Source organism: Pogoniulus pusillus, chromosome Z (assembly GCF_015220805.1).
Source record: "Pogoniulus pusillus isolate bPogPus1 chromosome Z, bPogPus1.pri, whole genome shotgun sequence".
In the NCBI taxonomy this organism is placed as follows: domain Eukaryota; kingdom Metazoa; phylum Chordata; class Aves; order Piciformes; family Lybiidae; genus Pogoniulus; species Pogoniulus pusillus.
Window position 1 is genome coordinate 77,083,710 of NC_087309.1, and position 23,934 is coordinate 77,107,643.

Genomic DNA, 23,934 nt, shown 5'->3' on the forward strand with positions numbered 1-23,934 from the left:
CTGCCCACCACATCACCTGCTCAAAGCACCTCTACTTGCCCCAGCCAGCCTTTCCCTTATACAGCTTGCACAAATCAGCGTGGTATCAAATAGTCTACTGGCTGGTTCAGTTGGCTGTCTTGTGGAAAAAGAAACCTAATTACAAAATTAAACCTATCCTAAACAAACTCAGGACAGAAGGCCTGTGTAGAAAGATGAGATTGCAGCTGCTGAAGAGACAACAAATGCACAGTGAGGGCAAACGGAGAGGGGATAATTAAGTGGAGAGGCAGATTGTTGACATTTGAGAGCAAAGAGGGAAGCCAGTCCAGAGGATGTGCACTTGAAGTAGAGAGGTAGAAAAACAGAGGATGAGTAGTATGGGAAAGTAAGAACAAGTGTGTGGGGAAACAAGGTAAGAGTGGTTTGAAGAAAGCAGTATTTACCTTGCAAAGAACTAAAATGGAAATAAACATAGGACTGGGCATAGGGGGAAGGGAGGGCAAAGAGGAGAATTCTCCCAAATATGTGAAGCACAGAATTTGATAAGAGGGAAAATGCATATCAAGTTGTCACATTGGTCAGGTGGTAGCTGTCACTGTAACACTCTTCAGGGCTGCATGTATATTACATAAGATTATGGATATTGATTATGATACTGATATGAACAAGTAAAAAGAATAATGGGTAGTGAAAGAGGCTGATTTTTTCTTCTTTGCCCTCTGCATCAGAGGTCAAAATTATTCCATTCACTGGTGTTGAGCCTGATGTCATGTTTAATTTTTATGAAGACTCAAGATGGCTCTTGAGAGCAAGCAGTCAGCTGTGGTTTGTCTGTCTGTCTCTTCCTCTGCCGGTAGGTCACTTGCATGATGAAGCAGATGGAGAAACTGATCCAGATGAACACCAACCTGGCTAAAAAGTGTAGTCTGAGCTTTGTTGGGGGAGTTCTCTGACACATATTCTGATTTCTTCTTTGTGTTGAATTTTAGGATGCTCACCGTGGGCTTTTTATCCAGCAACTGCGGCACACACAGAATCCACAGCCTCGAATCAAACTGAAGTTGTTTGGACATTCTGCTACTGGGAAAACAACCCTTGTAGAGTCTCTCAAGTGTGGTCTGATACGAAGTTTTTTCCGAAGACGTAGGCCTAGGCTTTCCTCCACAAATTCAACTAGATTCCCTCCATCTCCTTTGTCTTCCAAACCTTCAGGTATGGCTTAGAAGCTGTAACATTTGAGCAAGAGGACATTTTCCTCTTAGTCTGTGTAGCTCCAAAGGAGCCAGCACCTCTGCACTGTAAAAGACAAGACAGGGATAGCATGTAAAAAAACAAAGCAAAGCAGAGAGGGCATTGACTTCTCTGTATGCAGGCTCATACCTAAAGAAAGAGCAAAGAGGAGCTGCAGGTGTGGAGAATGCAAATGTAATTAAGGTATTTATTCACATGCTGCTGCGTGAGTAAACTTGGAGACTGTAAGACAGGACTTAGGTTTATTTTATACAAAAAATCCTGGGTGTGAACACGAGTGTCATGACCGAAGTCCACCATCACACTTTCGGTGATTATGTTTTGTCAGCCTTTGTGTTTGAGTAGCTTCAATAAACTCTGCAAAATCGCAACACTTGCTGCATCTTTACGTAATCTTTAAGTAATAACAGGATTCAGAACTGCCTCTAATGCCTTGGAGTGCTTTCCCATAAAATAAAGGAGTGGATTAGCCAAGTCAAAGGCATCTAAAATTGTCTCCAAACAAGGTGGAAATAAGTTTTCTAGTGCAGAAGACATTCCTGAAGTAGATGTGCACAAAAAATAGGGAAGTTTTACCCATGTAGTACCAGTTGGCCTTTGTGAAGTGGGAAGAGCTCCAGAATGTGGAAGAACAATCTAGGTTTACACTTGAGCATGTGTCCAGCTTTGGAATAACCCACTGAAGTGGCAGAAGGACACTGGAAAGAGAAGTGCACTATTTTAACTAGGTCACTTTTCTAGCACTGGGAGGCTGTGCAAGTGCTTTGAGGAGCTCGGCTTTAGGCTGATGTTCAGATGTGGTCTTACTGAAGTTTTAGGTGGGGTCATGTGTGCCCTTTTTTTAGAAAATCTTCAAACAGTACTTGCAGGTTTAGGTTTCAGTAACCATAGTTAAGTAAGTTAAGAACAGTGACAGTAGACAATTTCATCTTCAGCCACCTAAAGAAGCTTTATGAGACAAAGCATCTGGCACACATATTGTTGGTGCATTTGCTGTTTACTAAACACAGTGAGCTCATAGCTTTGACAACAGAAGTCAAGGAAATGATTAAACAAGTCAACCAGAAGTTCTTTATTTTAATTTACTGTGTCATACTAAGTGAAATAAGTCACTCAGGGAATATGAATTCCTGGAGGCAATGCAGGAGAACTTTGACCAAAGATAGATTTTTTTTTTTTTAATGTTGGTTGGTACAAGAACCAGAGGACAGGTGTTAGGTGCTCACACCGTCATAAAATCTGGCAAGACTGCTGGTCACACTGGCAAATCGTTATAGCAATGATGCTGAATCTAAAGAATGCACTTAAAAATACCTTACTTACATATAATGATACAAAGTGGTGCAGTGCTATGCATACTTGAAACCTGCACAGATCTATGTAAATAAAGCCAGTATGGTGGTATTTCAATATTTGGAGTTTGGGGGGTTGCTTATTTTAGTATCTGTTCTTTTTGGGTGCAGATCATCATATAATATGTAATTAACATTACAAGTTGAGTGACAAGCAGATAAACATTTAACCAGCACAGTTTGGTCTACACTTTACCTTGCATTTGGGTTTGTGTAAATTGCCTGAAAAATACACATGTGAATTTATTTACATGTATTAACCGTTTAAGTATTTATGTATTTAAGTATTTAATGTATGATTTAAGTATTATGCTTTGAATATCAGACATGGAAGTAAATAGTTTACAGCAGCCAAGTAGTTTCTTTCTATATTAAACTTTCTCCACTAGATGGTGCAGGTGAATTACAAAGCTCTTTAATTTCTCACTCTGCAGGAATCTGAATTAAGAATGAGCTAAATAAATAGCTAATCCGTAAAATAATTCTTTTCTGCTTTTCTCCCTCACCTCAGAGGTTACACAGTGGTATTTTTCTCCTGACTTACTTACAGGAATCAACTAAGGGAGCACAGTCTGAAGTTGTGACAGGGAAGGTATAGGCTGGATGTTAGGAGGAAGTTCTTCCCAGAGAGAGTGATATGCTGTTGGAACGGGCTGCTCAGGGAAGTGATGGAGTTGCCATCCCTGGAGGTGTTCAGGAAAAGACTGGATGAGGCATTTAGTGCCATGGTCTAGTTGATTGGACAGGGCTGTTTGATAGGTTGGACTGGATGATCTTGGAGGTCTTTTCCAATCTGGTTGATTCTATAATTCTGTGAGGCATTTCCATGCCAATGAAATTAGACCATGCAACGATATTGCAGCCCTAGTGAAAAACAAAAGCAAAACAAGTATTTTTTTGCAACATTGAAAAACTTTAAATATTTAAACCTTTCATTCCAAATTCATTTATGTCTTTTTACAGTGTTTCACATCCAGCAGTAGATGCTAAAGAGCAGTAAGTGCTCTGTGGGATCATTTTAATATTTTCTTTTTCATTATTCAGAAAATGGATGTAGTAATGTATGTTCACAGCTTGATAATAATCTCTCTGAAGAGCATTTTGGTTTTTTAATGAACTTTTATACCTTGCATGCTTACTTTGAAATGACCTCATTGTGATTTTTCACATGGTTTGTAATCTCATTTTCTTTTCCCTGACCCAGTTTCAGTAAGCATTACGAATCTTTATCCTGGTTGTGAGAATGTCAGTGTGAGAAGCCGTAGCATGATGTTTGAGCCAGGACTGACCAAAGGGGTGTTAGAAGCTTTCGTTTCACCTGCTCATCACTCTCATTTCTCTGCTGATGACCAGTCCACCAAGGCCATTGAGATTCAAAATGCCTGCTTGCACGGTAAGCAGAGCCCTGAGTTCAAACACCTCACTGCTGTGGAATGGTTAATGCTATGTTGCTTGTTTTTAAACATAAAAGTGGAAAAAATATTCTGACTTGATATTGTAGTGACTATAGTTGAGAATCCAACAGTGGTGGGGTTTGGTCTCTTAAAGCAGGAAATATATCTGCATGAAGTTCTGTACCTGTAATACACATAGTGATCACTTATGTCAGATCCTTACAGTATCACGGAGAAGTGTTTTTGAGGTGAGTAATTGGGACAGGAGGAAGGAGGGATTTGAGATAATAGGAGTGAGTTGGCAAACCAACTACAAGTGTGAAGGTTTCTTCACCTGTATATACATCCTTTGGGCACTTTATCAGATTTAATCTGATCCTATAAACCCGTGTGTCTTCACCATGTAAGTGGATTCCAGCTGTATGAAGGACCTGCAGTTATCACCCTGTAAAAGGGCTGGAGCATGTTTGGTGAGCTCACCAAAGATGATGAGTAGAGCTTCGTCTTGCTTTCTTTTTCTTTTTTTTTTTTTTCTTTTTTTTTTTTTTTTAAAGGAAGCTAAGTGCTCTGCAGTTGAAACCAGTTAGCAGTAAAAGGGGTCAGTCAGAGAACTTGACTCTGCAGGCCATGCAAATGGTGTATATACACCATTAGCTATACTAATAATTATCTAAGTGGTAAGATCCCTCCTAGTAGAATAGATTCTTCATAAGATGTTTCACATGCAGCTGGAATTTTGAGGCTGAGTTAGGATTAATCAAGATTTTATTTTGGAGTCAGAAGCAAACCTATGAATGCAGTGTGTGCAAGCTAACACGTGCAGTGACAAAACATCCTAGATGCTTAAGAGTTTGCAATGTAGCTAAAATTTTGTCCAGGCTAATTCCACTTACGATGTAATTTGCAACCAAGCCAAATTCTACAGTAAAATAGAATTGTGCATCAGACTGTCAGAAGGGGTTTCTTTTCTTTCCTTGTTCCATTTTGATACAGAATGAAAGTGTGCACATGGGTGAACTCTGTATAGCTGTAGTCATTACACATTTGAGGTTTCAGGCTGCTTTTATCCTAGAAGTTTGAGTTGCATCTTGATTTGCTTTTATTTACATAGGGGTAGTATGACCACAGCAGACTTCACTCTAACCAGATGGTGCATCTGAGGAGCACCATGCAGAGCATTCAGAGGGGGAAAGGGGAAAAACACGCTTGCTGGAAAACAAGCCTGGTACATTTGTGGGTCAGTGTGCCAGCTCCACTGCTATCTCAGGAGATGCAGGGGACAATGAGCTATCTCAGGGGATGCGGGGCTATCAGTGAGCTAGGGCTTACAGTAAAGCCTGGGTATAATCAAGTAGATGTGAAGGGGGATAATGATATTATCAGTCCTTCATGTGACAAGCTGAGGGATGACACACCAGGGTTGGAGGGATGTGAGCTACATTTGCCCTACAGCCTGCTGGAGACACAGCAGAATAGTCAAAGTCTCACCGAGATGACCCAGGGGCTCATGCAGTAGTAACAGCCAACAGAGAAACATCAGCACACATAGGGCTCACTGGAATGGTGGTAGCCGTGGAGGTGCCTGGGAATGGTCAGATAGAATCATAGAATATAATCATAAAATGGTTTAGGTTGGAAGTGACCTCAAAGATCATCCAATTCCACCCCCCCGCCATAGGCAGGGACACTTCCCACTAGAACAGGTCGCTCAAGGCCTCATCCAGCCTGGCCTTGGAACACCTCCAGGGAGGGAGCAGCCATAACCTCCCTGGGCAAAGTGTTCCAGTGTTTCACCACCCTCACTGTAAAGAACTTCTTCCTCACATCTAGTTTAAATCTCCCCTCCACCAGTTTAAAGCCATTACTCCTCATCCTAGTCTGTCCTTACAAGACAGCAAGAATGAAAACTCTCTCTCTGAAATGCTTATATACCAATGCACAGAGCATGGGGAATAAGCAGGAGGAGTTGGAGATCTGCATTAGGCTGCATGACTATGATATAAATGCAAATGAAACACAGTGGGACAACTCCCATGACTGGAATGTTGTCATGGATGGCTATATACTGTTCAGGAAAAGACAGATCAACATGGTGAGGCAGTGGTGTTGCTCTTTATGTGTGAGAGCAACTGAAATGTGTAGAGTTCTATCCAAGAGAGGAGGTAGAGCAGGATGAAAGCTTGTGGGTAGGAATTATTAAGGGACATGGAAAGGGGATTGAAAATGTCCATGTCTGCTATAGACCAACAAATCAAGAAGATGTTGAGAAGGCTTTCTAAGTCAGCTGGAGGTAGCCTCTAGAGCGCACCCCTTGGTAGTCATGGGCAACTTCAGTCACTCTGATATTTCTTGGAAAGCCCACACAGCCAGATGCATTCAGTCTAAAAGGCTCTTGGAGTGTATCCATGATAACTTCTTGATGCAAGTAGTGGAGGAACCAACAAGGAGAGGTGCACTGCTGGATCTCGTGTTAGCTAATAAAGAAGGACTGGTCAGAGGCATTAAGATTGGGAACAGCCTTGGTGACAGTGATCATGACTTAGTGGAGTTTAGCATTACACAGGGTAGAAGCAGAGCAATAAGTAGGATTACAGCCCTGGACCTCTGCAAGACTAACTTTATACTCTTCAGAGATATGCTTGCAGGAATCCCATGGGCTGAGACCAGAGGGTAAAGGAGACCAAGAAAGTTGGTCAGTTTTTCAATGCCAGTTCCTCCAAGCCCAAGATATGTGTGTTCCCTTGAGTAAACAATTGGGTAGATGTGCTAAGAGACTTGTGTGGATGAGAAAGAAGCTTCTGAAGATAATCTTATGGGAGAAAGAAATTCACAGTTCATGAAAGAAGAGACTTGTGGCTTGGAAGAGCTACACAGAAGTTAGCCAAGAAGGCCAGTGGTATCCTGGGCTGCATTAAAAAGAGTGTGTACAGCAGATTGAGGGAAGTTCTCCTCACCCTCTACTCTGCACTGGTGAGACTGCATCTGGAATATTGCATCCATTTTTGGACTCCCCAGTTCAGGAGGAACAGGGATGTACTTCAGAGAGTCCAACAGAGGGCCACAAGGATGATTAAGGGACTGGGACACTGCTCTATGAGGAAGGGCTGAGACCTGGGGCTTTTTAGTCTGGAGAAGACTGAGAAGATCTAAGAAATGTATATAAATATATGAGGGCTGAGTGTCAAGAAGTAAGGGACAGCCTCTTCTCACTTGTACCCTGCAATAGGACAAGGGGCAATGGATGTAAACTAGAGCACAGGAAGTTCCATCTCAACATGAGGAAGAACTTCTTTACTGTAAGGGTCACAGAGCGCTGGAACAGGTGCCCTGGAGCCCGGGTTGTGGAGTCTTCTCTGGACACTTTCAAAACCTGTCTGGATGTGTTCTTATGCAACCTGCCATGGCAGGAGGTTGGACTCAATGATCTCTAGAGGTCCCTTCCAATCCTTAACATCTGTGACATAGCACAACACACTAATACTTGTCTCACCTGAAACTAAAGTAGAAGGTAAAAAGCAGGACAGTGCTATGGGGATCCTTAACAGAATTGACTTAATAATGTGTTACAACTATAAACTCAAGTGGCTTCTTTGCAAATGTCCTTTAGCTGAATTTGATGCCAGTGGTGCTATGTTAAGAAGGAAAAATTAATAAAAAATGTGAGTATTTTGAGTTGAGCAGGAAAAGAATGGAAGTCATTATTCTTGTTTTACAGGGGTATTAACAAGACCTGTGGCTGCTGTGCAAGACGAAGGCAAATTTAATGTGTAAGCTTGCACACATTGGACACACAAGTTCTTCCCTGTGGTGTCCAGCTTAGACATTTGTCTAAATTTCTGAGACAATTTGTCTTAGAAAAGCAAATATGAGAGGAGCAGATTGTGAGGACCTACCTTCTAAGCTTCTGAGAATGACTGAAACCAGCTCCTTTTGCTTATGATTTCCTCTGCAGTCTTGCTTTTCACATGCATATGGTTTATCCGGGTGAAAGTTTAAATCAGATTGAACTTTGTTTGTCTTTCCATGCATGAAAGGTGTGATCTCTTTGTTTGTCTCCTTTTCAGGCATTGGTGATTTCAGCATCTGGGAATTCTCTGGGAATCCTGTATATTTCTGCTGTTACGACTATTTTGCTGCAAATGATACCACTGCAATTCACATAGTGCTTTTTAGTCTTGAGGAGCCTTATGAAATCCAGTTAAACCAAGTGACCTTTTGGCTCAGTTTCCTGAAATCACTAGTCCCGGTTGAGGAACCAATAGGTATGTTCTTCTGCCCTTTAGTGAAATACTGGGGGACTGTGGGATAACGCTTCTTGTGTTTCCCTGCAATTTTGTACATCTTCCATCTTGAGTGCTGTTGTGTGTCTTCATCCCCATATATTCAAACAATTTTGCACAAGGTTTCTTATGGATTTTTTTCTGTGGAACAAGCCCAAAGAGTTGTTCACACCACTAAGCTGAACTAAAAAGGGCTGTGAAGTACAGTGCAGCCTGTGGTCTCACTGGGATTTCCTTTTCTAAATGGCAGGTGAAGCTTTGTGGAAAAGTGTTTCAAAGGATTGGGACCACTTAAAATCAGTTTTAGAGACATTGCTTAAATGATACTTATGTCTAGCCCAAATTAACAGCATTTCTAGCACAACTTAGTCTTCCCAGTGAGAACAGGGCAGAAAAACACTGTGAAGAAGCAGCTGCAACTTCGACATGTTTAGCTAGAGCTGTATTTAGACTTGAAGATATTAACCTTTTGGTGTGATAGAGTGTACAGATACCAGTATTTGTAGGAAATTTCAAGTATTCTCAGAGTTTGCACAGATTTTAAGTAAGTTTTCTCTTCTGTGTCTAAGCTTTCTAACAAACTGAAAGCTACTTGGCAGGCAAACAAATTAACTTCTTAAAATTAGAAAAAAAAAAAAAGTATGTATGTCTAATTATGTCCATCATGTGTGTAGCTGAGCATTGCTCTGCAGAGTGTGACAGCTTCAACCAAGTTCTGGCACGTGCCTTGATTATATGAACTGAAGAGTAATTCCAGTCTGTGGATATAAATCCATGTTCACAGACATTTATAACAATGCTAGGGACTCGCCAAACAAGCAGATCAAATACTTACATAGTGAAAAGAGTATTTCCACTCTCTTTTTGTGTTCTGCTTGACAATGATGATGAGCAAAGGCAGATCTTCAGTTTTCAGTTCAGGCATCTGCATGTCATTCAGTTTCCATTTTAGATCAAATGACAAGGTTAACAGCAGGAGCGTTTGGATCTCACCAACATGACATTATTTCTGGAAACAGAGGCTCAGACATTTGCAGAAAAGTGTCAAAGCTGACAGTACAGCAATTTGCAGTTGCTGAAAGCCTTTCATGGCTCCTCAGTCTAGTGAGGAAACTTATTGGCATAAACTGGTGGAGCACCTGGGTAAAATGACTCTTGGTTCACCAATATGGTTAGATGGTTATAGTCTGCTTTATTTCCATGATGCAGAGACTTATATGCACTCTAGCAAGAGGCGTGCTCCACCAAGACTGGTTACAAACAGAGGGTGCAGTGTTACATGTAAGGCATGGATAGGTCAGTATACCATAACAATCTGAGGGTCAGCCTCTGGGGCTGGCTAAACTCTGCCCACCTGCAGCTGGCACTCCACCCCCTGCAGCTGCATGTGGGGGTGCTACCCTGTGCCTGGTATCTTAACTCCCAAGATGGATTCAAGGATGCTCCCAGCATGGGTTGCTCATGTTTATCATTTCTGTGTCCTCTGCTAGCAAGAATTTCTCCAACAGAAACGTAGGTCTTGACTTTAACCAAGCTGCAATTTGAGGTAATTACTTCTTCTTGCTGATCTAATTACCACTATTATTCAGATACTTTATTTAGGTCAGTGGTTATACTGGTCAGCTCAGTTTGGGTACCCACGCAGTTTTGTAAAATTACAGGGCTCCCAAGCAGTATGTAATAATTGATGTTATCAGAAAACTTACACTTTGGGAAGTACTTTCCTCTTACTTTGACTAAGTCTTTCAACTGTCAAAAATTTACAGAACACTCACCTTGACATGCCATGCAGAGACTTGGGGAAATGTGGTTTTATTTGAAAGAATCAAAATTCTGCTGCTCTTAGATAATGCATACCCTGAGCAGTGGTGTGAGTGTGTTCCTCCTGTGTGAAGTTTTTCCAGATAGAACAGCAGTACTGCATATGCTGTCCTTCTGAAAATTTGCCTAATGATGTCTTCTGTTCTCTGGAAGATAGTTTGAGAAAAGATTGAAAACTCTTGTGTTCCATACTGTCACTGCATTCATGCCATTTGTATCTTTCTTTCTCATTCTTTTTCATGGTTTCTGCCAGGCTTTCCTACTTAACTCTCACTTAAGTGAGAGGTCATTGTGTAAGTACTGCAAAATAGCATTCATACCAATGTATGAATGTTGTGGACATTTTGTGTTCTACTTACAGTTCTCTGATCTGCACTTGTAGTATTAAGGACCATCCAAAGATTATGAGAAACTCTTTCAAGAAGCTATTATTTTAAATTATTTTTCCTTACATGGCCCTAGTTTGTAGTTATTAGATATGTCATTAGCATTATTGATTTTTTCTTTGTTAAAACCATAAAGATAATAAATATATATGGTGTTATTCAAAGAGTCTAGCTATTGAAATTGCACACTGTACTGACAATTCTTTAGGCAGATAACAGAGCACCAGTGGTGTGTAAGAACAATTTGGCTGTAGAGTTGGTAAATTGTGGTGGGGTAGGAACTTTCCCCCCCAACACTACTGGAATTTACCAGACTAGCTCAGATGGCTTGAAAGTAAGATGAAGCTATAATTACAGCAAAGCCAAATTTGCAAGCATATGTACGCAATATATTTACAAGTATTTACAATTGTATACAAATAAAAAATAATACAGAAATCCCAAATCCCTCCCTGACAAAGCCACTACCCAAAAGGGACTCAAAGCTACCCTCTCTTTTTCCCACTTCTTTCCCAGACAAACAGAACAACCAGCAGAGCTTACATTGTTACATGTTAGCCAAGATTAACAGAAAAGATGTTAGAGCAGAGTAAGGAGGGAGCAAATAGGCCCAGCATCCCAGACCCGAGTGGGACAAATTGGTTACATTTTGGCTTTTTATCCCTCTCAACAAACCAATGAATGATAGAGATTTCATTATTATTTTATTTTCACAACCAATGATCAAATTTCTCTCATTAAATTATTCCAATTAGCCTAAAACCAGCACATAAATCCACAACCAAAGTGATTGTTGTAAAGAATGTAAAAGATATTGCTACTTTCCTAGCTCAGTAAGACAGCCATCTCCATAGGCATGGCTCATAGTGAGGTCATGCTCTCTTTGTCTCCTAGCATTTGGTGGGAAGCTGAAAAGTCCTCTGCGTGTTGTTTTGGTCGCCACACATGCTGACATAGTGAATCTTCCTCGACCTGTTGGGGGAGAGTTTTGGTATGACAAAGATGTGTCGTTGTTGAAAGAAATCAGGAACAGGTGAGTGTGGTGTGTGTTTCTATGTAGCATTTAAACATGTCATTGTGGGAAGAAAAAGTACTTAAATACATAGAGCTACATGAAGGCTTAAGTTTTATGACACTAGGGTATTTTGAGTATGTTTAGGAAGCAAAAATAGAAGTATTTGCCAGTGTTCAGTGAGTGAGCTGCCTCAAATGGGCTAAAGTGAGTCGAGGGATGCAAAAATTAGCCAAGATTTAGAAAGTCTCACCACCTGAACAGTAGTATACATGCTAAAGCCTGTATCAGCCATCTGTCTGATATCTTGGTGCTAAAGTTTTGCACCATCTCACAGTATCACAGTATTATCAGGATTGGAAGAGACCTCACAGATCATCAAGTCCAACCCTTCACCACAGAGCTCAAGGCTAGACCATGGCACCAAGTGCCACGTCCAATCCTGCCTTGAACAGCTCCAGGGACGGCGACTCCACCACCTCCCCGGGCAGCCCATTCCAGTGTCCAGTGACTCTCTCAGTGAAGAACTTTCTCCTCACCTCCAGCCTAAATTTCCCCTGGAGCAGCCTGAGGCTGTGTCCTCTCCTTCTGGTGCTGGCCATCTGAGAGAAGACAGCAACCTCTCCCTGGCCACAACCACCCTTCAGGTAGTTGTAGACAGCAATGAGGTCACCCCTGAGCCTCCTCCAGGCTAAACAATCCCAGCTCCCTCAGCCTCTCCTCATAGGGCTGTGCTCAAGGCCTCTCACCAGCCTCATCGCCCTTCTCTGGACATGCTCAAGCATCTTGATGTTCCTCCTAAACTGGGGGCCCCAGAACTGGACACAGTACTCAAGATGTGGTCTAACCAGTGCAGAGTACAGGGGCAGAATGACCTCCCTGCTCCTGCTGACCACACCATTCCTGTTGCAAGCCAGGATGCCATTGGCTCTCTTGGCCACCTAGGAACAATGAGCAGTTCCCAGCTACTAACTGTGACTGCAAAACAAAAAGCATTACAAGAGAGACAATCTTTGCTCTGAATTGGTGTAGGATAGACAGTGAAATGACTTAAACAGGGCCTGGAGGAACGCTACCTACACAGTTTGCAAAGAGCTGGACATGACAGAGCTGTAGAGGTGACAAGGTCATCCAAGAAGCTGAAACCCAAGATTTAGGGAAAAATTCAGCAGATGTTTGAGGGGTGTGCTAATTGTCGATAGAAATAGGGGATTTTCCAGAAACATACTTTATATTTAAATAATTTATATTTATATTCAGAGTGAGGATGTATGTGGTAACACACTGTACAAGGTACCAAACGTACCTGTGAATATAGATACTTGTCTAAACTGTGTAAGAAACAGATAGAGGAATTCTAGCACAACATCAGTAGGGCAGTACCTGAATTAACTGAAATAAACCAGCAGAAAATACCTGTGTGTAGTCTTTGGTGTTGGAATCCTTTTAAATGCAAATCAGTCCAGACCTAGGAAAGCGAGCATGTGCAGCTGAAAAGTCAAAAGGAGATGAGAAAGAGAGATGATGTCAGTAGGAATGCCAACTATGTAAAGTGAGAAGAAAAAAAAAACAAGTATTAAGACCTTAAAACGAATAAATGCCTTCTGTCTCTTCTCTAGTAAAATGCTTTGCTTTCTAATTACAAGTTTTGTGATGGAGTTGTAATTTTGTTACCCACCTTCACCCTCTTCCTTAGGAAATACAACCGTTTTCTATTAATATCTCTGTTTCTTTGTTATAGAGCAGCTATATTGTCTGTACTTACAGAATATGTTGTCATAATCAATACTTGAACTTTTTCATGCTGCCTAGAAGAAGAAATAACTCTTGTATAGTGTAATACCGAGATATAACTGTATTTGGGACTAAGTAAATAATTTGTTGCTATTTCTGATTTAGATTTGGCAATGATCTGCACATTTCAGACAAGTTGTTTGTCTTGGATGCTGGAGCATCTGGATCTAAAGATATGAAACTCCTCCGAAGTCATTTGCAAGAAATAAGAAGCCAGATAATTTCTGTAAGTAATGTCTAATGGTCTGGGTTGGACCAGACAAAATGTGAAAATCATGTGTAATAATTAACAGTAAGTTTAGTGCTTAAATTATGACATTTTAAAAAATGAGTGCTGCTTACATTTTGTAGCAGTGTGCACGAATGTCCTGGTGACAAACAATCTCCTGACATCAAAGATTCAGTCAGTGTTGTCAGAATTGTAGGCGTTTTGTACAGGCTATCAGTGGTCTCTCTTGAAAGGAAATTATTTGAATTTTCTTGTTCAATATTAAAGTTTCATATATCCAGTTGACAGAATGGACTCTAATGTTAGACCTTCTCTCTCTTTTTTTTTTTAATCTTTTTTTTTCCAGTCAGCATAAAGTGTGACAGAGAAACAATATTTTTCAAGCAAACATGTTTTTCATTAAAAAAAACCACCAGAATAGAACAGTTTCATCACCTGTTAGAAAGACAATTCCCAGCATAGATGTGTGAATTGAATATGTATTAATTTTTTACCACATATATTTTTGTGAAAAATATCTGCTTGGAGTTGTATGGATATGTGTAGGTACATGTACATGAAACTAAAGGTGTAATAGCTTTGATAGAAGATTTCCTTACTGAGGGGGACCAGTCAAGTTTCTGATTAGCCTGTACTAAATGGACTTCAGTTTCTTCATACTAAAGCCCTTCTTGCTTGTGTGACACTAACAAGACTTTCTGCAGCTACTTCTGTTAGGTTTTATTTTTTTAATTAATTAAAGGGGAACGTGTTACTGAATTAATTCTGTAGATCAAGGAAGCCTATTTTGCGTTCCAGATGATCTCTGTATTTAGTAAGCTTTTCTTCTCTGACAGAGCATTATTTTGGCAGTGGTCATTAGCTTGAAATCTGGAGGGCTTTGCTGTATAAGAAATACATACTGTGGCTTGAGATTGTAGGATGAAAGCTCTAGTGATGTCTGTGCTAGTTTGAAGCTAGCTAGAATGTTTTGGTGAGAAGAACTAGATTACAGGCTGTGAAAGAGAAACATTGTTGATGTCTACTTCACTCATAGGTTTGCTGGGAGGTATAAGAGCAAGAGTCCAAACATAGATAAGGTAGTCGCTCTCTGTCCAGGCTGTGGGGTACATATTTCTCTCTCTAACCTAATCTGATTAATCCACCTGCTTCCTAATCCCCCCATGGCTGACCCTCCATTCTTGCTTGGGCACAAGGCAACATCTGGGGTAAGGTAGAGAGGGGTGGGAGAAGGTGGAAGGGCAGTTGGGAGCCCCTCCTGGGGACTCAGGTTTCTGGGAGGGCTGTTGTGTTTCTGTATCACCTTTCAACTTGTATATTTATGTATGTAACTGTATATACTGTAAATATCTGCTTGTATATCGTGTTAGGTGTAAATAATAAGCTTCATTCAATTTCCAGAGCCGGCTGAGTCTAGTCTGGGTGATTTCTGAAGTGGGGTGGGGTGGGTAACACCCAAACCATCACAATGTCCAAGACAACTAACAGATAAAACTACCATCTTTACTTATTACCTGGTAGCCTGCTGTCTCAACTGCTGAAGTTAATTGATCTTGTACAGACACTAATGAGTGTGGATTTAAATTAAATATTGATAGTTTCTGAAATAAAGATTAACTTTGAGATACATTTTGAAGGCACTGTTTCAGGTGGTCAGCACATTTGTCAAGGCAGGACTTTGTAAAATTTGTTCCACACATCAGAATTACCTTCATAATCAAGGTGATACTTGGACAGTTTGCCTATTTTAGTGTCAAAGCTGTTGCTGGAATTCACTTTATTAAGAAAAGATTTATGGCAAGCAAACACTTTAGATGTGACTATTCATCATAGACTCGTTAAATCTCATAAATTCCATTAAAAAAAAAGAAAACCCAAGAAACCAACACCAACTGTACTGTTATTCTCAGCACAGCATAGTTGTAAATGGATGTTCTATTTGCTTTTTAAGACTTGCCCACCTATGACTCCTCTGTGTGAAAAAATAATCTACACACTGCCTTCATGGAGAAAAATGAACGGACCCAACCAGCTGATGTCCTTGCAGCAGTTTGTGTACGATGTACAGGAGCAGCTTAATCCGCTAGCCAGTGAAGATGAGCTACGGCATATTGCACAGCAGTTGCACAGCATAGGAGAAGTAAGTGGTTCTATATGAATTGCATCTCTTTATTATCAAGGTACTGCTCTGGTAGAGCATTGCTTAATAAGACTTACGTAGTCTGGTGACAAGGAGGCTAAAGTAAGACCTTACCGCTCTCTGCAACTACCTGAAGGGAGATTGGTCTCTTCTCACAAGTCGCAACTAATAGGACAAGAGGAAATGGTGTGGGGGAGGTTTAGGTTAAACATTAGCAAAGACTTCTATACTGAAAGGGTTATCAAACACTGAAACAGGCTGCCCAGGGAAGTGGTTGAGTTGCCATCCCTGAATGTATTTAAAAGCTGTCTAGATATGCTGTTCAAGGGTGTGGTATAGTAGTGGCCCTGGTAGAGTTAGATAATAGTTGAAATTGATAGCCTTGAAAGGTCTTTTCAGCCACAGTGACTCTGAAATATCCATAGGGCTTTTTTTCTCCTCCCTCGAGACACCGTAAGAAGGAGGGAATGGTTAATAATTGGTTTTTGTCATCATTACTGTCTTGTGGCTCAATTTTCAGTTTATTGCTATAGTTGTAAAAGTATGAAATACCTAGAAAGGTATTAAATGCAGTAGTGCCTAATGCGTTCAATATATATAAGAAAGTGTGGGGCCATTAGAAATTGAATTCCAGGATTACACCTTTGCAGGGTGTGGCTGAACTTTACAACTGTTAGGCACTACTGCCTTTGTTACTAGTGGAAATCAACAAAATCTGTTCTTTGTTCTAAATACTTGCAAGATATTAAAATGCATTGTTTGTTTTTCTTCTGTGAGTAGCATTAATTAAGTCACTGAGCCAGTAAGTTAGGAAGGAGAGAACATGAGATAGCAAGTTGTACTTCACAAGATGTAAGTAGTAACTTTCATATTTGTGAACAGATTAACATTATGCAAAGTGAAACTGTTCAAGATGTTGTGCTTCTGGATCCTCGCTGGCTCTGTTCAAATGTCCTTGGAAGAATCCTGTCAGTGGAGAACCCAAAAGCCCTCCACCACTATCGCGGTCGGTACACCATAGAGGACATCCAGCGTCTGGTGACAGATAGTGATGTGGAAGAACTGATACAGATTTTGGATGCCATGGATATTTGTGCAAGGGATCTTAGCAGTGGAGCAATGGTAGATATTCCTGCTCTCATAAAGACTGACAGTCTCCACAGGTCTTGGGCAGATGAGGAGGATGAGGTGATGATTTACGGTGGTGTTAGAATCGTTCCTGTGGAACATCTTACTCCATTTCCTTGTGGAATTTTTCACAAAGTTCAGGTGAATCTCTGCAGGTGGGTTCATCAGCAGAGCTCAGAGGGAGATGCTGATATACGTCTCTGGGTAAATGGATCAAAGATTATGAACCGTGGAGCTGAGCTTTTAGTGCTGCTGGTTAACCATGGTCAGGGTATAGAGGTTCAAGTTAGGGGACTGGAAACAGAGAAGATCAAGTGCTGTTTACTTCTGGATTCCGTATGCAGCACCATTGATAACTTAATAGCCACAACCTTACCAGGCCTTCTGACGGGGAAGTACTACCTTAGTCCTCAGCAGCTGAGGGAACATCATGAACCAATAATGGTGTACCAGCCTAGAGACTTTTTCCGTGCGCAAAGTCAAAAGGAGACATCACTGACTAATACTATGGGGGGATATAAAGAGAGCTTTAGCAGTATACTGTGTTTTGGATGTCTTGATGTCTACTCCCAGGGAAGTCTAGGAATGGATATTCATGTTTCTGATCTGAATCTTCTTACTAGAAGAAAACTAAGTCGACTTTTGGATCCACCTGATCCTATGGGCAAAGATTGGTGCCTTCTGGCCATGAACCTGGGCCTCCCTGATCTTGTTGCAAAGTACAATACAAATAATGGGACACAAAGTGAATTTCCCTCAAGCCCAGTCCATGCCCTTCTGCAGGAGTGGAGTAATGCTCCTGATAGCACTGTAGGTATTCTCATGTCTAAGCTGAGGGAATTAGGTCGCAGAGATGCAGCAGACTTTTTGCTGAAAGCATCTTCTGTATTCAAAATAAATTTAGATGCTAATGGTCAAGAGGCTTATGCTGCAAGTTGCAACAGTGGCACGTCTTATAACTCAATTAGCTCTGTAGTGTCACGGTAGGAGCAGGTGTTTTGCATGGACATCTTTTCAAACTGCAGAGAGGATAAAAGATGCCGTACAAGACTGTCTGTGCATTTTCATTTATGAGGTTTTACATCAAAGGATCTTTATCCTTCTCCAGCACCACCTTTTTTGTGCATAAATTTCCTACTTCTGACTGTGAATGGTTACTCTTTTATCTCTTAAAAAGGCTGGTGTACTTTTGGTGGTTTTAAATTATTCCTGATACATAATGTGCTGCTTAATACTGCCATTTTAACTGGAAAGTCTTAACTTTTGGATTAAGTACTGCAGCTGTTTCATAAAACACAACAATTCTCCCCACAAATAGTAGGGGGAGAAGAATAGCACATTTTACCTGAAATGTCTATTTCTTACACCTGTTTTACTTCTTTTAATCATGTCCTCTGCTTAACTTTTATTTTTTCACCATTTGAGGTCAGTCTGACTGAATTTAAATCACATTGTTTATAGTTGAAAAAGAGAGTGCCTTTGCAGAAGGGAGGGTGCAGCTGATTTGAATGACCCTACTGGAGATACAAGAACATGCTACCTCTGTTCCACTTAAATTGTCTGCATGCTTATTGCAAGTGGTGCTTGCCTTTTAATTTTTCCTGCACTTCTAAGGCATCGGTGATGACTCACGCAGAACATTCTTGTGCCAGTACTATGGATATAGAAATGTGATAGCTAATCGACTCCAATTACAAGCAAATGATAATGTGAAGATCTCTTGAACTTGCCAATTATCATGCTTTGTTACTTCCATGTACCTCAGGTAAAAGTTCATATCATTATAGAGTTCAAAAACCACAAATGTTGGATACTGCAAAATAATACTGTATAGCTGTCAGTTGTAATTTGTGTATAACAAAGGTTTTCTACTGTTAGATCCTGCGTTACTTACTTCCTGTACTTGAAAACTTTGATGGGGATAAACAAAAAAGGAAGCAAGGTTTCTTGCAGTGATAATTTTGAAATTGCTATGAGGGAATATGACCCTTTCTCTGTTCTAAAAAGCATGTAATTTTCATGGTGCGATGTGTGTTTATATATATTGTATGTACATATATTAATACTATTTTTTTTCCTTAATCTTACAATGTAGTAAAATTTTAAAGGAATTTTTTACAAATAAAAACTGTTGCTTGTTGCATCCTCGTTGTTCATATTCTGTAGCTGAAAGGGACCAAAACTTTTTGTTTTCCTTTTAGTCACAATCCTGGACAGGCAGTGCCTGTCTTCTGAAGTTCTAGGAATCTCCTGTATCCCTTAGGGGGATTTCTCAGTATGCTAGAGGAATATTGCTTTATTTGTTTACTGCAGAGGTGGTGTCTCTGCAGCAGAGAGATTTGCATCTGTTTTGACAAATGGCAAGCCAAAGTAATTTCCTACTTAGCTTTTCCTTTGTGGTTTTTGACAAGGGAAACCAAAACAGCAGGTGGGAGTCTGTCATCATGAATCTTCCATGTTACACTGTGTTACAGAGGGGCAGAACACTGCACGGCAGTGTGTGCTGAGGTGAGGAAGGGACATTAGAGGTGGGAAGGGGCCTCCAGAGATCATTGAGTCCAACTTACCTGTCAAGGCAGGATCACCAAGGTAGTTCTCACAAGAACACATCCAGATGGGTTTAGAAAGTTTTCAGGGAAGGAGACTCCACAACCTCTCTGGGCAGCCTGTTCCAGTCGGTGGTGTCTGTTAGCCTGTGCCAAGGTGCTTAAACTTCCACTCACCAAACCAGGGGGGGCCATGCTGCCACTGCTTACTGACACTCTCAGATGCAAATTCTCTGCACTCCTCCTCCCTGGGTCTGATGCAAAGGAATTAAATAGACTCTTCTTAAGATGCTAGCTGCTGTTTCTTACTGCCTTTCTTTCCCGTTTTAACCCTTGCTTTATTGTGTCCTTCCCCAAGCATCTTTTAAAATTCTAGTCCCCAGTGAGAAGCGTGGTTAATGAGCAGCCCTACCCCAAGGAGTCTGTCCTCTTACATTCTGCCTCTGACAAACTCAGTTCAGCATCTCCCACCACTGCTCCGTGTTGCTCAGGGAAGAGGCCAGCTTTCAATAGCCCATGTTTACCTGTATTACTTCATGTCTGCTACCACACTTTGCCTTCCAGCTGTGAGCATGCTCAGCACTTCTGTCAGATTCACTCTGTGGAGGGGTCTTTCTCATCCCATAAGACCTAATGGTTTTCTAGTTGGCTTCTTCAGGTCTGTTCCTCAGGCATCAAACTTAGAGCTAACTTCACTGAGCCTACATAAATGTGGAGAAGTTGTACTCGATACCACAAGTAGAGACACTACTGTGAGATGCTTTTCCAACGCAGGCCTGTTGGTGGTGTCTGTTAGTATTTACCACTGCACTGCTTGTGGTAAGGTGGCCAGATTTTGAGATAGCATGTAATTCCTCCCCTGTCCGCTTCCCCACATGCTTTCTGTGCAATCAGGATGCATGGCTGACTTACCAACATTGATGCAGTAGTCTTTTTTTCTTTCTTTTCCTATGTTTACCTGCCCCCCCACCCCCCCCCCACCCCCTCTCAGCAGCATGTTCCTGGTTGGTTTTGCCTTCCATGTACTGTAAAATGCAGCCCTGGGAGTGTGTATTATTTAGCAGATACTATGATGAATCTATGAATGGTAGTCACAGCCTGTTGCATCATTTACAGTTTTCATGGTAATAGGTTCAGGAAAGTGAATCACAGTCATCATGCAGCTTTGGATGGCTTTCCTGTAAGTCATGTGCCACTGAAAAAAAAATTGCCCTAAAATGACAATTCCACCCAAAAAATGTTAGCAAAGTAATAAAAGTGTTCATCCCTTCAGTTGTTTTACTGTTTTCTTGCATGAATACAAGTAGGAACAGAGCTTCATTCTACAGTTTCCTGGAAATGTACCAACCCTGCCTGGTTCACTCCAAAATCCTGGTTCACTCAAATCCTCACAAGATCCAAAAAATGTAGCCATAAGTGTAAGTTATGTGTAGCAGGACCATGCTAAGCTCAGCTTCTGCCAGTGGAATAAGTGAAGCTGATTACTGACCATTAGGACCCTCTCTTACTTGCACTTCACTGTAGCTTCAGAGTAGAGCTTCCAAAACATTTTGAGGTTAAATCGTATGAGCCCCAGGGTTCACAATCTATAAACCAGACAAACTCTTAAAATTGGAGCACAGTTTCTCAAGGCCAAGATGCATTACTGATGATCTCACAATTTAGAAATGTGTGTTACTGATATCTAGACTAAAATCCTGAAAACATTCTCAGAAGAAGATGGGGAAGAAGAGGGCATTTTTCCAGTAGAAGTCTTTTCTCACATGCAGCAGTGTACATAGAATAGGGAAGTGCTTCATACTGTGGTTTGTATTGGGCTTTACTGATTTGACTTTCTGTGAGAGTTTTGCTGCTGACTTGACTGGTGAGTTTCAAAAGCTGCAAAAGTCCAGTGGCTACATGCAAATGATTTTGAGACTGGGGCAAGAAGAGCATGCAGAGGTGACTGTGGGTGAAGATGTATGTATAAGTTTCTTCTTGCCTTAAGAGGATGTAAACTGCAGACAGTCACAGGTTTTAGAATTCAAGTGATTAAGAATTATGAAACTACAGGAGTTTAGCAACCCCCGAGTGTCAAAAGAGATGACAGAGCCAGCAGGCAGGCTTAGAAAGGAGCCAGGGCAGCTTCCTAAATGGTAAGGTCACTAGAGAGCAACAGTGAAGCTGTCAGAGCTAGCTGTGCGGGAGCCAGTTCCACACTCTAAACCTATGCAGACTGTGTTTTCCACTCCAATAATATGTTTGTTAATAATTAATGTGCTTAATAATAATAATAATAATGTGCTTTTCAGAGAATCTGCTAATTCTTTCCTTTGTATTCCAAAGATGCTGTGTTGCAGCATTGCCAAAGAGGATTAATGCCCAATTTGTAACTCCAGCAGAGTAAATGAAGTGTGCTGTTGGTTGAAACCTCTAGATCAGAGAAGATGGAGCAGTGCTGTATCTTCTTTGGAGGTGGCCTGAAAGCAATATGTACAATACTAAAATGTGCATCTACTTGAATTTTAGTGTAATTCAGTCCAGCAGGTGACAAAAGACATTAAACAGGACTAAAAAGGTTACAGGCCACATTCAGGCTTTGCAGGTAGAAGTCATCTGGCTCTCCAAAAGTCAAATGAGCTGTATGTAGAAGAGCATTGATGGTATTCCTCTGTGTGGCTACACCATTTATCATAACAAGCTTTACTAGAACAGCAGAGCATGCAGCTAATGCTGCCTCAAAGGCAGATGAGGACCTGTTTCATGTTTGCATTAACCAAAGGGGTCTAGTGTTTCTGCACCAGCCAGACTACCCTGGGTGAAGTCCAAGTTGAAAGGAAAAAAAAAAAAAAAAGCATATTTAAAGATCATTCTTCAGAATGCAACAATCTTGCTAAGTCAGTTGGATATATCTTTAAAAGTATAGCCCTTCCCTGAGATAGGGCAAACCTGGACTGTCTTACGCAAATTCAGAGTCCTGCTTTCAGTAAGCCTAGGACACCTGTTCAACTAATATGGACTCACATCTCCTAGGTAGGTAGAAAAACTAGGAAGAATCCTGCGTGTCCCAAGTTAGGGCAAATCCCTCCCCCAGCAGAGTAAAGTCACTACAGCACACATTTTTGGAAGGTCAAGAAAGATGAAATTGTATTAGTTCAAATATAACAGTATAAGGAGAATGAACTACTACAGAAAATACAGTAACTTTAAAGAGGATGGGGAAGGGGTCAAGTGGCAGCAAAATCAGCAGCAGCCAAAACAGTGGTAGGGGAAGATACCAGGTGGCGCAGCAGAAGCAGCAAGGGGAGGTACAAGCTGTGCTTCCAGGCATAAAGCTCTTGATGCTCCAATGAAATTATATTAACTTACCCATTGTTGCCATTATATGGCCTATCTCTAGAATGTTCACCTCCCCATTCAGAGCTTCTACTTATAAGTTTCTCTGTTCTGAATATTTTTTATGTCTGAGCTAGAAATGTGGCTCAAACGGCCACAATCCACCCCCTCAATATAATTCCCATTGGAGCGTCAAGTCATTCCATCTAATGAGGGATATTAGTGTCATGGATAGTAGCCATCCAGGCTTCAGGCATTTCTCCAATTCCCAGCCGTTCATCCCCTCATTCCTGTCTGTCTCAGGCACTGGCTATCTCAGAGGTTTCAGGAAACAGTCAGATGTTTTCTTCCGTAAATGGGATGGAGCAGGACTCTCAGCACTCACAGGGTTCATGCTCATGTAAAGTGGTTTCTTCATGGATTTTATGGGCAACACAATTATCTGCAAAAGAACTCATAACAACTTGTATCTACTTTCTCTCTGCTGATGTCAAGATCCTTTGTGGAACACATTGTATTTCACCATTCTTTTGCATAACCCAGTATGTATGACCAGATCCTTCAGCAGAAACCACCCTTTGGACAGGTGTAGCCTCCCCTGAAGGGGAGAATACCCAAACAGACTTCCCCAACAAATTCTTTTCACGAATGACAGGGACATTGTCACCTTCTATCTTTTGTAACACATCTGAATGAGCTGGACCTGCTTGGTTGGCAGAACCTCTACTGTTCACTGCCCAGGTAGCTCGGGCTAGATGTTTCTCCCAATTCTTTAAGGTTCCTCTCCCTCATTGCTTTCAAAGGTGTTTTCAGCAAACCATTGTAACATTCAGTTTTGCCTGAGGCAGGTGCATAATAGGGGATGTGCTATACCCACTCAATGCCATGCTCTTTGGCCCAAGCTTTTATGAGGTTATTCTTAAGTGCTATTATCCAATCTGGAATTCTCTCTGGAATGCCATGTTGCTACATGATTTGTCTTTCCAAACTGAGAATGGTGTTTCATGCAGTAGCATGGGAAACTGGATAGGTTTCCAGGCATCCAGTGCTTGCTTCTACCATGGTAAGCACATATTGCTTTCCAGTCCGAGAACGAGGTAGAGTGATGTAATCAATCTGCCATGCTTCACCGTATTTGTACTTTGCCCGTCGCTCACCATACCACAAGGGCTTCAGACGCTTGGCTTGTTTAATAGCAGCACAAATATCACAGTCATGTACAACCTGTGTTATAGCATCCATGGATATGTCAATTGCTCTATCCTGTGCCCATTGGTAGGTAGCATTTCTGCCTTGAAGTCCCA

At 41.2% G+C, this 23,934-nt stretch overlaps 1 protein-coding gene across 1 annotated transcript in view; it reads left to right on the plus strand.

The window, feature by feature from the left end:
* Positions 1–18,912, plus strand: part of DAPK1 (death associated protein kinase 1) — a 134,639-nt gene extending 115,727 nt beyond the window's left edge. The window contains exons 20-26 of the mRNA XM_064140904.1: positions 972–1,194; positions 3,790–3,978; positions 8,044–8,241; positions 11,361–11,499; positions 13,378–13,498; positions 15,453–15,641; positions 16,524–18,912. Of these exons, the coding sequence (XP_063996974.1) occupies positions 972–1,194; positions 3,790–3,978; positions 8,044–8,241; positions 11,361–11,499; positions 13,378–13,498; positions 15,453–15,641; positions 16,524–17,756 (2,292 nt within the window). The 3' untranslated portion in view covers positions 17,757–18,912. The remainder of the gene's footprint in view (positions 1–971; positions 1,195–3,789; positions 3,979–8,043; positions 8,242–11,360; positions 11,500–13,377; positions 13,499–15,452; positions 15,642–16,523) is intronic.
* The last annotated feature ends 5,022 nt before the right edge of the window (positions 18,913–23,934 follow it).